General features: G+C 39.4%; 1 protein-coding gene across 6 annotated transcripts in view; it reads right to left on the bottom strand.

The window, feature by feature from the left end:
- The window catches only part of LOC139962244 (SRSF protein kinase 1-like), a 95,503-nt gene that overhangs the window by 34,970 nt on the left and 44,561 nt on the right, over positions 1-15,972 (bottom strand). For all 6 annotated transcript variants that reach the window (XM_071962288.1, XM_071962290.1, XM_071962289.1 and 3 more), the window contains 2 exons: positions 13,166-13,335; positions 2,706-2,814 (listed from right to left, as the gene is read on the bottom strand). In XM_071962288.1, coding sequence (XP_071818389.1) covers positions 2,706-2,814; positions 13,166-13,335 — 279 coding nt within the window. The remainder of the gene's footprint in view (positions 1-2,705; positions 2,815-13,165; positions 13,336-15,972) is intronic.

Genomic DNA, 15,972 nt, shown 5'->3' on the forward strand with positions numbered 1-15,972 from the left:
GGGATGCACCGGATATCCGGTCCGGCCGGACTATCCAGCCGGATAGTGAGAAATTATCCGGCCGGATCTTTTTCAAAATCTGGCCTGAATCATCCCTTAAAAAGGTGTTGGTATTAACTTAAATCAATGTAAACTATTTCCAAAAATTAATAAAAACATTCAAAGGAAAAATTAGGTTTAACATGTTTAATTTAATTTTCTCATGGTCTGACCCACTGTGTCTAAAGATCAACCAAAACAATACAACTACTGTAATTATATGAAGCTATATACAACAAATACAGTTTGCAGTGAAATCATTTCTTGCAGCCTTCATCAGTTTAATATTGTAGTTATTTTATAAAAGAATGTAGATTACACCACTTCAAGTCATATTTAATCTCATAAATGGGGTCTTAATTTCACCTTCTTTATAATATGCATATACCTCACCTAAGATTTGCTCCTTGTTTCATACTTCTACTTCTTATTAATGATTTTCTTTTGTGTAATGAAAAAATCCGGTTCCGGCCGGATTTTATCCGGCCGGATTTCATGTACTATCCGGCAAAATCCGGTTCCGGCCGGATCCAAAAATTTGGATCCGGTGCATCCCTACTGTTTAGGGGATGAAGTGTAAAAACATTTATCAAATGAAATTGTTTTTCGAGTTGCTTGATATTGTTTTTATTAAAAGTCAAAGACAGAGACCTTTGAACAACTTTGAACATTCCTGATCATCAAATGACACCTGACCATCTTATGAAAACATCAAAATGAGGTACCACAGACAACTTTCTACTAAACTGTTTTGTTTTAATGTGTTTCTGTTGAAGTGTGTCATTGCTTCCCCAAACCTTACCTGGTTTGTGAATTAACGAGCATTGTACTCACCTCATATAACCCTATCCATTTTTATAGCTCTTGATAATCGTTATCAATCTTTATCATCCTACACCTTTTCGTCGCTTTTGGTTCACCTACTGTTCATCTGTTCAACATTTTTCACTTTGGACTGATGAGTATACATATTTCTATTTTGTGATTTTCGATCGTATTTGGCTGCATCATGAACCTTGTTCGCAGAGCAAGGCTAGTCCTGTGCGCTAGCGTAGCACTATCCTAACATCTTATTTACTTACGTTGTTAATAGCGTACGTTACGTTTTGTACTGTTTATACTAGAGACTTTCACTTTTAAACTCTTCCCGTTTAGTGAGTTTCCTTCACTTTTGTGCTGCTCTTAGTTTTAGTCCTAAATGCCTCCAACTTAACTCTTACGTTTCGTTATGTTACGTTTCAGGAATCCTTTTTTGGGGGGTAGCTTTTCGTTATGGATACCTGCCGTTGGTGTAAGTAGTTTCGGCCGCAGTATTCTAAGTGCCGTCCCTGCATACGAAAACAGACGTGTTAGAAACCATGAGCCCCAGAGGCAGGCTTTGGCAGACCTTTTTGTATCCAGCCCAGGGTCCCTGGATCCTCCCAGGAGGGACTTCCTGGATTTTCGCCGGAATGAGCAAACGGGAGCCACGGGCACAGCTGCAACAGGCGACAAACTGCCACATCAGCTCGTAGCCGTAGCGACAGCCGCACCTGCAACTGTGGTAGGAGCCGGGAAAGACATTGGCCATCCCGACGCCGGTTGAGGTCAGACTGATCGCCCTTGTACTCGGGGGTAGACATTCATTGGGGCAGGGCAGTACTACAGAGCACAGGAGGAGACAGTCCCTGGATTCAGAACAGGCTCTCTTATCCCAGGTCAAAGAACTCTTAGGACGGCTACTGCAGAGACCAGCCAGGCAAAGTCGGAGCAGCAAATTGAGTCGTCCCCACACATCCCGACTTCCAGCACTGGCGCTGGTAGCGGATGATCCAACTCCGTACCAGTGGACGTCGAGTGTTGAGAATGCTTTGAAGCAGTGGCACAAGCTAAGTGTTGGACTTCCCTCCAAGGAACGCCTCAGCCTATTGCGCTGCCGCATATTCCGTCCCAGGTGAAGGAGAGGTTGAGATCGGCGAGTGCCCTGGACCCCAGGGATAGGTTCAGGGGAAAGATGCGAGGAAGCTGGAGTCCTCTCTCTTTATGACGAGGATAGAGCCTCCCAGTCCAGCATGAAGTATGCGTTGACCCTGCTGCTCTTTGCAGAGCTGATGAATAGGTCATTTTGGCAGGCACATTCAGCAGGTATCACACGGAAAGACACAGAGGCCATCATAGCCCTCATCTCGAGGATGGTGCTAGAACAATTCGAAAGGTTGTCGGTTTAAGCAACAATGACGCGACAGAGGTTGGTGTTGGACTCCCTCAACTGGTCGTCCCGGTCCACCAAGGACTGGTTGCGCAACCTCCCGATAGTGGGGAGTTACCTCTTCGGAGTTTGACAATTAACTGCATCAAGAGGTTGATAGGATGAAGTCCTTGAGAGAGGCAGACATGTCCCGCTTGGCCTCGTACTCGCTTTATACCTCGCAATCACAATCACTTCAAGCAACTGAGAACCGGCTACAATCAGGGGGAACAGCGAAAGGGGTCACGGCAAACAGCCCTAGGTAGGCACACACCACCAAAGACGCCCAAAGCCAAGGTGAGGGTCATAGTTTATAATGGGAGTCTTCACCATTCTCAAAGAATCCCCCTAGATAGTATTTCATCAATCATGGTAGACTTAATCTCCTATATAAGTTATAAACAGCACATCATTAATGTCTTTGAAGCCTTAAACTTACTTCAAGTCCCATGCCAACCAAACTGTTGAAAAATGGCCCCATCCAAGCTTCCGCACTACGTGGTACCTTCCGTTGAAGAGATCGCCAATCTTTACTGGATGGTATCCCCCTGAAAATAAAAATAATGATAAAAATAATGGAAAATGCTCATTTTAATTTGAGTCATTTGAAGAGGCTTCTAAGATCCAGCACATAGAGCAAACCACATACTGGCATCATCCAGTAAAATGGAAGTTAGTATAAGTACTGCTGAGGCTTTTATAGTAATGAGATTATGAGACAAAAGAAAGTAATATTAATAGCAGCTTTAACCTTGCTTCAAAGGAAATCTTTCTTTCTGGAAGATACCCTCTCTAGGAGAGCAACCCAAAGTATCACAAGCCCAAAATGACTAAGTTTCTACACCAACAGGGTTCAATAAGGTTAGGCATGGGGATGGTCTCTGGAGGAACCGTAATTACTGTAGGTGACAGGCATTGTTTCCTTGGTATGGGTGTGCCTATTACTTTGACAAGACTGTAAATGTGCTATGTTCATGCTGAAACATTTACATGTTGTACCGTAATGCAACACAATGAATGCAAAGTGCTGCCAACAAATTTAAATGGCTGTTTTAACTGTCTAACTTTAATTTGTAGGGTTCAGTTTATACTACATTTCTCTCCTCTATAGAAACCATTCAAATTAATGACTGTCTAAGTTCATAAATATTCAGTTGTCTAAATATCTTTTTTTTCAACTTTCATGTACATATTGTTACATCTCAACATAACCACACTCAGAAACATTGCTGTATTTCGCTTCTAAGTTCTGTCTTCCCCCCCCCCAGCCTCCTCCCCACTCTTATTCCAGACTTTGCCTAAAATACAAAATTCTGTATGCAAGATTGGTTACCTTCTGGCTCCATTGTCGCCAAAAGGCTGCTACCCTTGCAAATTTATGGTCACTTTTGTCATTGTCTCAAACCGTCCACCAGTTTAGCTAGCACTCAAAAATATAATATTAGAAACGTTGTCAGTGTCAATTGAGGGTTGGGAAGACAAAAATTAAACAAAGGAACCCTTTCAATTAAACCGCTGCCAGATATCATTGGCAACGCTCAAATTGACGATTCTGAGATATTAATTCAGAGACGAAGCTCAACTGTATATACCCAAACTGGTTTGGTGTCACAGTCCCATATGAACACTCACAGTTATGTATACTACTTCAATTTGAGTAAAATAAAAATAATAAAGTAACTTTTCCGTGGTGGATGAATTAGTATAACTTTTTTTTAACTTCAAGTCTGATATATATCAGTGTCATACACAGTCAAAAGCTTAGAACTGACTCTACTTTAAAAACTTCAGGCCGCGTAATTTGGGCTTTTTTTACCGGCTAAATGCAAGTGGATTTCACCATTTGATAGTACTGTACATTACTTTCTGCTGCTATAATATTATTAATTTAAAAATATGTGATCTAGGTCTGCTGACTAGAAAACTTGTAATGACTTCCATAACTAAAATGATACCCATGGGATATTACAGCTTATTATCAGCAAATATTAATATTGCTCTTACTCACATAAACCTGTAAAGTAACAGATCAATGTGTGTGGTAATTCAGGAAAATAACAGTGAAAAAACATGATTTTAGCCACCTGTAGAGCACTTGCTTGTTTTAGCTAAGTGGCTTAAATTGTGTAATTCTAGTGGGTGGAGAAGTCCACACTGAAATTCCAACAATAGAGGATTCAAGGGTGCAACTGAACATGTGGGCGACGAGGCACTGAGTCAGCTATTCAAGTAATACGAACAAAAACGCATTTTACATTTAAGTGCACTCTGCTATGTAACTACACCTAGTAACATAACAGCAGATGTACATAAACTCTTTCAAGATAAAGTGGATTTGCCGAACTTCGCATCTATCGGACCCCATACCATCAGATTTAAATTAAACATACCAGATTTGGATATTTATGAGTGGCCAGCTTACCTGCCTCGTCACAATCAACATGCACAACAGGCATTCCTTCTATCTAAATCTCGCTCTCCCTTTAATAGAATCGAGTGAGAACGAGATCGTGAGGAGAATAGTGAACCTCTAGAAGATGTAGGTGTTGTGAGGAGTCAGGTGTGGGAGTAAGCCAAGTTAATAGCCACTTTACTCCTAAAGTACTTACTCGGACAAACTAGTATCACGAACCAAGAGAGACTTGGACTACATGTATAAACATGGAAGGTATTGCGACTGAATGTCTTGACAGTATTAATAATCTTTAATTTCACCAAGCACACTTGCATTTGAGAAACCCCAAGACTGGACTACTGGATATTAACAGAAAGAATGAAGATAATAACCCATCTCCAATAAATGAGCACTCCGATGAACGTACAGAAGCTTTATACAAGTTTCACTGAGAATGGGTAAGAGGAGCATTAAATAAATTTTCGAAAGAATGTATTAACACAGTATAAACTCAGGTTATATGTCACCAGGCTACTTCATACAGCCACTTACAAATCACTTTGGCAGAGAGAATGAAAACCAATGTCCTGTCTGAAACGCAGTTGGGATCTGTCCCCTCCCACCACTCCCTGAACCCATTCACACCCGTTCCTTCCCCACCCCCTCCCAATATCCCCAAAAGAGGAAAAACCAGATCACTGGATTAAACTGCACTATTGTGTTTTAAATAATAAAACATCCCAAACAGTTTTAAGTAACCAGATTGAGGTTTCTTACTATTTTTGCAGTACACTCTCATCATACCAGTAAGCTTCCTAAGATCAGTTCATCAACCTAATAGACCGAGGGGGGGGGTTCAAATATTAACAGTAGTCGGTGAGCTAAACCATACTCAATATGATAGACTTCTGCTCTGAAGTACCTGCAACACGTGATTTTGTCAAGATATATATATCGCTAGGTCAAGATCATAGATGCTGGAGTATAAGTCTGAATTTACTAAACTCTGATTAAATAACTAATTCTGTTCAAAGCAACATGTGTCATTAGTTACTTAAAAGGAGAAGCTATCAAAACTGATTCAGCACCACAACACATCCAAATGTGTCAGAGAAAAAGAGAAAAAAAAAGACAAAAACCCATAACAAATTAATAATTCTACATTATGCACCGCTTTAAGCTTGAGAACATGTTCTTCATAGATTCAATCCTAAGCTCAATTGAAACAGGCCGGAAAGTTGCATAAAAATGTACGATTAATTCAACCTCCAAACGGGCTCCTAAGTTGTCTTTAATTTAATCTGTCTCCTCTAAACAACCTTCACCAGATCTGGACGATTTTGAAAGACGCAAAGGTTGAAATGAACGCTCCCAAGTTCCACTCTATCGAGACGGTTTAAGTCGGGATCGTTAAGGCGTTCACTGTTTAGTGTCTGAAGGATGATGAGCGTCCACACAGGCAGAGAGAGCGATTGCGTCAGACCGGTTCTCGGAATCACCTTTTGATCTTTTCGCATGCAGTCTCTTTTTCTCATCATTTTATCCTCTGAGTGACGCATGACTGACTAGCGAGTTAATACGACTTTATGAATACTCCGATGGAATATAACTTCTACACATTGTACAGATAGCTCGTCGATGTGGTCGATATGCATAAGCATGATAACGAGATGAAATATCGTAAAAATGTTTTGAAATGGAGGAGGAGGAGGTGTAATGGCAGGGAGGAGGGGATGGTTAATCTTATCTTTGAGAGAGAAGAATGAATAATGGCAGTAGATCGTATTCTTATGATGACTTCACTAGGAAAAGCATTTTCCAAACAGGAGCAAAATGTCATGAACTGGTTTGAAGCTTGTTTATTAATAATCCCTCCCGATTTTAAGGTTGCACTTTGAACTTGTTTGGAGATGACAGCGACATGAATTCAGTATTTGCTCTATTTGCTCTGATCACGGTGAAGGTCTTACGATGACGTTACTTCCTAAAGTTTTTTAACTGGATTATAATCTAATGTGAATGGTAATGTAAAGCCATTTGGCTTCAGATGACAATTACAACAACACATTTCCGGTTTGGGGGATGAAAGAGAAGTTACAAGTTTTCCCTCAGGCAATTAAGGTACGACGATGTCTAGGTACATATTTCTGTCAGGTGGAGGGGAAAAAAGAACAAAGTTTGCTGCAGTCTAATACATTCATATCGTATCAGTACCGTAGGTTACTTTAAAAAAATATGTACCTTCTCCCTTGCACAACCTCGATAAACATCACCCTTAAATTGGTAAAAAAAATCAGCCCTGAACTGCAGGCTGGTTACCATTATTATTATATTGTAAAGAAAAGGCAATGATGGCAGGGAGTAATTTATCTCCTATTGAATAGCAAAATGTGATTAGAAATCAGCAAAATACCATGATAGAATGCAAAGTTTGCATACTGTAGCATTGTGCATAATTGAACCTGTAATATTTCATAAGAGACACAATTATTAAGAGCCTACAACACTGCTACACAAAATTTTAAACACTTAAATTTTGCCCAGTAATTGTGGCAAGTATTTAAAGCTAATCTGCTTTAATATGGCAACATTACAAGAATGGTGTGGATGTGTTTAATATGCAAATAACAGGAGTAAACCTCATTAACTCTGTTACTTCTATTGATCATGTATATGTGTATGCTTAAGATCAATTCTACAATCCTGTCAACTCTTCTGGGTAATTTTCACATGTAACTTCCTGCTTGGGGATTTAGGCTTTAATATTTAAAGTCAATATTTGGTTACTCAACAAGGACTGGGTATGTGATGACATACACTGGAATGAAAACAACTGAGAAATAGGTTTATCACTATTCCAAGGAAACAGTTAATTTTGGCTTCACACTTTGCCAACCTATTATGACAACAATTGTATCCTGTTACATTCAGGTTGAAGTTCCCAATTGATGTACTTTGTTAACAGAGTGCAAATAATCCCCAAATTTATATCTGGTTTTGCACTACTATGTATAACCTCCACAGCTCTGATACCTAATTCTGTAATTGGCAGGCCTAAAAGAGTAAGAGTGAAGGCCACGATGTCATTATGAAACAAACTACACACAAAAACAATTTAAACTTCAAGAACAATGTCTTCAGTGTCCCCCCTTACTAATTATAGGATTCTACAGGGAATGATTTAATATATTGTTCAAACTTTGTGTAGCATTTTTGCAGTCTCTTATAAATCACTATGGTTTAGTGCATGTGCACATAAAATACTGCATAAGTACATCTTCGGACCTGCATAGTAATTTGACCATGTCTGTTATATAGCTTTCTGCAATGCAAATACTGGATCAATAATTCCCGGGATTCAAATAATACTAGGAGAGTGGCAGACACTATTTCAACACAGTTTCCGCTCACCTTAATTACTGTTGAGGTGACGAACATGCACACGACAAGGATGTCTAAATTTTCTACGACAATTTTTCAGACCGACCGTACCGGTACGCATCCAAATACTACCAGACTGCTAGTTCACACTCCACACAGATACCAGTGGCAATGTATGCACTACAGAGTACACTGTACTTCCTGTTCCTAGTCCACATTCCATTACAACCATTTGATTGCAATGAGGATAAAATCATTCTCATCACACTTTCTTCTTCCTCTTCTCTGTCAACCTGTCATATTTATGAAGCCATCAATAGGAGACGAACATGCATCAAACATTTAAAAAAAAAAAAAAAAAATATTTCCCATCCAAACGGACTTCCTGTTTTCTGCATTCCGACCTACGACTATCAGGTGTGTGAAAGACGATATATGTCCATTTGGACGGTTGCTTAACTTTTCACGATACGATCATCATTACCTTCGCAGTTATAGTCACAGTATCCGAGATGCTAAAAATATAAAGATCCGCACCATTAATAACAACAGCCGTATCAGTTATCACCCTGTCATGATGAAGCGATCATACGCAGCCTCTTTAAACAATCTCCACGCTGCTGATAGCCTGTGCTGGAATTTGTATTTTGGGGATTCCAATCATAGCTTAATCATGGGCTATAAGCCAAGGTTTATTTTTGCAAGAAAAAGGTTGATAATTTGTTTTTCTTTTCATTCTCCATTAACCAGATCATTCTCTTCTTTCAGTGGATTTATATTACAGCCAGTTACAAAGATTCGATTCGGCGAGGCAGTATCACTATCCCTGACTTCTCGGTATATACACTTGGTTAGCCTGGTTCACATTGAGACTGTCGATCTTTCCCCGTTCATAGATAAGAACTTTGCGTATATGTGGGGGGGGGGGGAGTTGCATCGATGCCCATCATCCCACGCTGTGACTTTGATGAAGTGGTAAAGTGGCACAGGTAGTCCAGAATGTCGGATACAAATGTCCATTGATGTATTTGGCATAGAGTACTGGCAACCACTTTGGTACTTCATTAATGGTAATTATTTATAGGCAATCACCAGGGATACAGGCTGTTGGCTTCACTTTGTCAGCGATTTCTAACACACACACACACAGAAACATTGTGCAAACCCTGAGACATGTTACAGTGCAGGCCATATGGATGTAACACATTTTTAGCAGAGAAAGCAGAAAGTCTAGGTAACTCAAGACGTTGTTGAGTTGATTTTCTGAAGATACAAACCGACAAGATGAAAGTCCTAGCCGGAGGCCGAGTTTGTAGATTCAGATGGAAGAGAAAGTAGGCAGAGATGCAGATGTGGGTTGTTCGTCTAAAAGGTTACTCATTCTTGTAAGCTAAGTATGAATCGGGAGTGCATATGTAGAGTTGAAGTATGTAAAAGAAAGAAGTTAAGTAAATACTATGTTAAAGAAAGAAGTTAAGTAAATACTAGGGTTATCAGCTTTAAGGAGTAGCCACTCAATCATCACCATGTTCCAAGCTGCATTCTAGGATTTAATCTTCTTCCATTGGCTCCATTGTCACTTATTACAATATATCTACATATGTAGATAGATAGAGAGACAGACAGATATAACACCAGAATTGATTCAGTAATAACACCCAATTTCATCATGACAAAAGTTACAAGTTCACTTTAGGGTAGGGTAGAGCAAGGCAAGCACCCTCAGGTTGTGAGGAGACAGGTAAGCCACAATGCAAAGTAAGTTAAAAACAACAAACACAAAAACAAAGGGAAAGGGATCCATTTCTATAATTGGTGCTGCTGTATACAGTATGTCAAAATGACAACTCTGTTTGAAACCATGACATCCTATAAATGTTGTAGTTTAGATCTCTCATATACAAAGCCAAGGCGTTGGCTGACTTTACTCCGATCGAATAACGTCAGGAGTATTACGGACACATGAAAATACTTTAAGTGCAATGATGAATGAGCTGAATCGGATTTGACTTCCTTTAAACTCACACACCAAACACACATGGGAATGATATGGGAGGCTTTAATAAGCTTTCTGCTCTCTCTCTCTATGAGCTTTCATCTGATCCTCCATGGCATACATTATACAAGGAATTCAGAGACGAGGAAAAATTGTTTATTTCATCCCAAAAACTTTGCTGACGTCAATCCATCTTCTAAGGAGAGCTTTTTATGCTTGTCACATATATGCCTTTGGAGCATGTGAAATTATTCAGGCTTTCTTAATGCACCTTTATTGCAGACTGAAAACTTGCAGTATATATATTATGTACAGACGGCAAAAATTCTTGGCGAGGGTTGGGCTATAACTGTTCAGAAATTTGCTCACTGACCTAGCAACTTAAATTACAGGATACAATATATCGGTTGATGTCAACAAGCTGGAAATGATGATGAAAAGGAACTACTGTAACAATTAAATTTGTTTGTAATCACTAGGTCACCCATAACTTAATAGAAATTGGTGGCATGTCTATATAACTCTTTATAATCCTTTAGACTTCAGACAAACAACTTTTTGTAAAAGTAGGTGGAGAGGACTTTGTTGTAAGGTAAACCTGGGGGGAGGGGGGGTTCACAAATTTTGGGTACGAACTTGTGACAAGTGTTGACAACACCTGTTAAACTGTAAATCAGAAGGGACATTTTCTGTTAGAGAGTACGTTCCAGAAAAGCAACATTCACTGTGTTCCGAGAGATTCGTTTATATTGCAGCTGATTATTCAAAATTACAAAATTGCCAAATACGTCGATTCAATGCTACTTCTTCACTACATCTTTTTCATTCTCATTTCATTGCATGCAGGAACCAGGACAGATTCATTTAACAGAGCTCTGAGATGATTCCCCAAAACTCACTGGTTTGGGGATTTACGAGCGACGATACTTACCTGTCTCCCACTCCACTATTGCACTTTCCTATCTACCTAACTACACATTTGGAATATTTTAGCACTGCGCCCTCGCTCCCTAGGCACCGCCCACTAACTCCTCCTTCCGAATCTACCAGCCAGGAAGAAACACTACATTTTTGTGAACGAAATCTTTTCAATTTTTAACAGAGCTCTGAGATGATATGCAGGATTCTTATTCAGTATCGATTCCTTTTTCAATGTACAGATACACCCTTGGATGGTGAAACTATTTTAGTTGGTTATAACCCTTGAAGCTCTCTATTTTTATAATCGTTCATCCGCAGGGTGGCAACATGCGCAGCTGGGAGTTTGGGAAGGTCTCGCTTGAAAAACACTTTAACTCTAAAACCAACTATTCAGTATTGGATCATTATGAAAAGGGAACATTATTGGATGGGAGAAGGCAGAGGTGTGGAGGAGGAGGAGGAGGAGGAGGAGGAGGAGGAGGAGCAGGAGGAGAAGGAGGAGCAGGAGGAGGAGGAGGAGGAGGAGGAAGGGTGGGGAAAGATAGACTAAATCAGGGGATAAACTGTTCACACTACATTTGCCTTATCTTCTGCAGTGTTTAGCATCCACTCTCTGGATGCAGTGTGAGCAAGGCTTACATGTCAAATTTTATTGACAAGACAACATTTCCTCTCAGGATTCAGACTCTCTTCACCAATTTCAATTTTTTGTTCTTTATCAGGCTATACACACACGAAACGGCTATCAGCTAAAACAGACACTGAAATCCACCGACTGAAGACGACACTTGCAAGCAAAAAAAAAAAATAACCATGGATGGCAATGGGAGAGTACTTAAAAAAGCTTGGATGGAATCTCAGCATGGCTGTGCCTGCACAACGCTGCTCTAATAACATCCCTCTTCAGGTCTTAATATCAACCTGGTGCCACACAATGCCCCCTTGGGGGTTGGTGACAGGTATGACAGCCCTGATTAACAAAGCGACCAATAGCCTGCCTTTACCCTTTGCAACAGGAAGATCAATCATATATGCTTGCGGCCATTTTAAGACATTGTTTTCTCTTCCTTCAAAACACTTGAGATTATAGAGAATCCCAGTGTAAAATCCACGCAAATAGTCGACGATACACGCGCACACAGAAGAGGGGGGAAAAAAATGGCTATGCATAAAAAGTGTCCTCATGTAGTACTTGGCAACATTAGATTAAGCCACAGGTGGCCAAGTTTATGCAATAAAGTGAAGCCAGATACACAGTCCCTCGCTGGCATGGCAAAATTTAATATCTCGCATCTTTGCATGAGACAAAATTTTGCTTAGACTGATCTAATTTAGAGAATGAAAGTGTTAAAGGAAACGTGTCATTGTTTTTTGGGGGGGTTGGTGAAAAGAATACATTTATGTAAGCTTTATTCTAAATGAAAAAATTTGACCACAAGCATTTATATTTTTATAAATTTACTTAATATTTCTTTACCAATTAATTCATCAATTGATATTTTTGGCCTGTAGATTTGTATTGGTTCATAGCATCAGAATGACCCAGCTTAAGGGGGGGGGGGGGGGTGTGGGAAGTAAATCAAAAAAATTCTCTTTTGGTCAAATTATTTCCTTTTAAGCTACTATATTTTCCATTGGGTTATAACAAGTTTATGTCATTTTAATCAAGTCATGCAATATTCATACATATATATGAATGACTACCACCCAACGTATCTAAGAGATGTGGTTTATGTTACACAAGTTTTCAAGTACATCATCTTTGATTTAATTGACAAGCCTGTTAATACAAGATGGCAGCAGAGTCAACACAAAAAGCAGCTTTAAACCATAAAACTGGTTTCTAGGTGATTACAAGTGATGGTACGTACCTGTCTCTTCTGGACACACTCCTGGCATATAAACTGAAACATTATTGTACTGCCTCCCCCCTCCCCCCCCCCACGATTCTCTCGAGGTTCATTACCCCCCTTCAATCCAAAATCTCCCCATTTCCCAACGTGCTGAGCAGAATGGCAAAGATACAATACAGGTTGCTCTAGTAAAGTGACTGAACTTAGCATTACCCACTCACTCCCCTCCCCCATCCCCTTCCTCCCCCTCCTTTTCCCTATCCTGTTCCTCCATCATCAATTCTCATTGCTCTATATACAGGTCACCACAAAGTTAACAAGAGGAATTAGGCTGACAAAGTGACATCAATTACCTTTCTGATAATCCTCTGGATCTTCCTGCTCATCATCATCTGATGCTAGCTGCTCGGCATCCTCATCCTCCTCCTCTTTTCCCTCATTTGCATAGTTTGTATTTGTCTCTTCTTCCTCCTCCTCTGAATCATCCACTTTCTTTGGTGGCGGTTGTTTATGTCCCTGAGATCTAGAGTCAACAGAAAAAAATAAAAACAAACTTGCATTTTTTATTTTAACAACAAACTCTCTCTCTCTCTCTTTCTGTCATAAAAGCAGACCTCACACAAGAGCTACTGTAGGTTTTAACCAGCTCTTTAGCAATGGGAAGGACGAAATGATGTCGCTGCATAAAATATACGACAAGCAGTCATATATATATGCGGTGTGCGAGAAACACGCATCATGGCCATAGGAAGCTGATAGGAATCTGACTGCATAAATAAGAACATTTTTTAGCTTTCAGCTGAATCTCCTGGGTGTTTTTAAACCTTTTTCTTATCACATTTAGCTTAGCTGCTATTTATCCAACAGCATCTCTGACTCATAAAGTTAAAAAGATCTATATAATGGTTCGGGTTTATGCTTCACAATTAATAATAACTGTTGAATGCAAATTTATGCGCAAGATTAACTGCCCCAGAATTTTATATTAAGACTGGCAGAAATGAATCAGCAAAACAAAATGACAAATTGACAGATTTCTAAAGTTTACAAAAGCAACAAATTGGATATAGGTTATCTCATATGTAACAACAAGTTCTACACTGTAATTCACAGAAGTTCATCACCAATACTCTATACCAATAGTGACATGTACAGAACTACTGTACTCTTTAACACTGTAAACAACACAAAATTTGTTAGAGATTCAAATACGTTCTCGCACAGTGAGAGTAAGCTGCACTTTACCTCATATATAAATATCACTTCAGACGGGACCGATCAATTCATTGATTTTTATGTGCAGGGCTGCTAAATTAAAGGGCTCCACGTGCAAGGCTTTTTGGGATACACACTTCACACGTACTGATAAGAGAAAACCTTTCCAATATTTTTCCAGTTGAATACATCACTTCAGAGAGAATCTTATACATGATAACTTCCTGTTCCAAATTTAGGAACGGATGAAAAGCAAGTTAAAAAAATGATGAACTTCAAAGAAAATTTCCATAGTGTGACCGATGGAAAACTAAAAACCGGACACTGCAGCGAATCTTAATATAAATAAGGGAGATATATAATACAAGAAGACAAAGGTGGGAAAAGTAAACCAGGAAACCTGACAGTCAGATGTATAGCTCACTAATTTCTTCAAGGTAGAGTATTGAAGCATTTTTCATGGTGTAAAATCTGCACAATTACACTGCACTTTTGCTAATTGGCTGCCTTGCCGCAGGTGTATACATACAATTACTCAGACTACATCGTTCTGGGTCAAATTTTTACCAGCGATCATTGTAGATACAATTGCAATTATAACACTGGTTGTGTTTTTCTCCCAAGCTCAACAAAGAAAAAGGAAAAAAAAAAGAAAAAAAACATTGATCTAGAAAGTTTGTTGAAATAAATACAGTGTTGTTCATGTAGACAATTACAGGTAATATTTCACCCGGAATCAAATCGCAAACTGCTACGCAAAACTGGACAAATTCAAATTGTTGGATACAATATGGAAAGGTATTCCATGATCTTCATTGGCTTAAAATCAAGGAAAGAGTGTTTTGTTAACATAATATTGATTGTGTTTAAGTCTGTTAGAGGACTGGGTCCCAAATATATCCATGATATGTTGGTAACCTCTGACCGTAGCAGAAATACGTTATTGATAGAGCCTCGAGTAAAATCCTTCAATGGGTATCGCTCGTTTGCGAAGGCTGGACTTAAATTGTGGAATAAGCTTCCTGACAGCCTTAAAGAAGTCCAAAATGCTGCTTCTTTTAAGAAGCAATTAAAACACTACTTATTTGTCGATGGTTCTAATTTCAGCCAGAATCTCGACCAATTTTAACTTTTGTATCGTTACTTTGAGATTTGTTTAGTTGTTTTCCAACTTCCAGCACAGCAGTGCACACAGTTTTCTGTAGTAGTTGTGCTTACAAGCCTTTATTATTATTATTATTATTATTATTATTATTATTATATAGCAGTTATTGTACACAGAAATCATGGTATTAATGTTACAGTAATCTGAGACCACAGTCAGAGCCTAAAAGCTTGTACTACACAAACTTTGAACACTTAAATTATTCCATAAGTTACAGTACTGTAAATGTCTTGATTGCAAGTGTTGCAAAAAAAACGGAGCCATATTTCCTTCAGGTGCTGCTGATAAGGAAACCCACTACCCGCTCCAAATGCTAGTGACAATACTTTCAGTCCAACGAACACATATTTTGGGACCAACATCCTGAAGGGTACAGATCTCTTGCCGAAGTAATGGTAGAATTCTGGCTAGCCCAGCAAATTCCTTTTGGGTCTTGAGAGTGCCATACATTCTGTAATAATAACAATAATTAACAGTTCCTATATAGCGCAACTTACAATAAAGTCTCGCTGCTCTGTACTTAACCCTGGTCATTGGTAACTCGTCACACCTACATACCAAAGTGTGCACAATTCAAACAATCTCTCCTGGGGCACCACAGGGCACCACAGTGCACCACAACCACGTGTCCCCTGGGGGACTTCCCAATAGGGTGCAGCCACAAACCGGCGCACGCAACTATATTTACAAGTCACCTCGCAAGTCCCCATTTATACACCTGGGTGAAGAGAGGAAATGGAGATAAAGTGCCTTGCCCAAGGACACAACCCAATGATCTGG

This window comes from Apostichopus japonicus, chromosome 20 (genome assembly GCF_037975245.1).
Source record: "Apostichopus japonicus isolate 1M-3 chromosome 20, ASM3797524v1, whole genome shotgun sequence".
NCBI lineage: Eukaryota > Metazoa > Echinodermata > Holothuroidea > Aspidochirotida > Stichopodidae > Apostichopus > Apostichopus japonicus.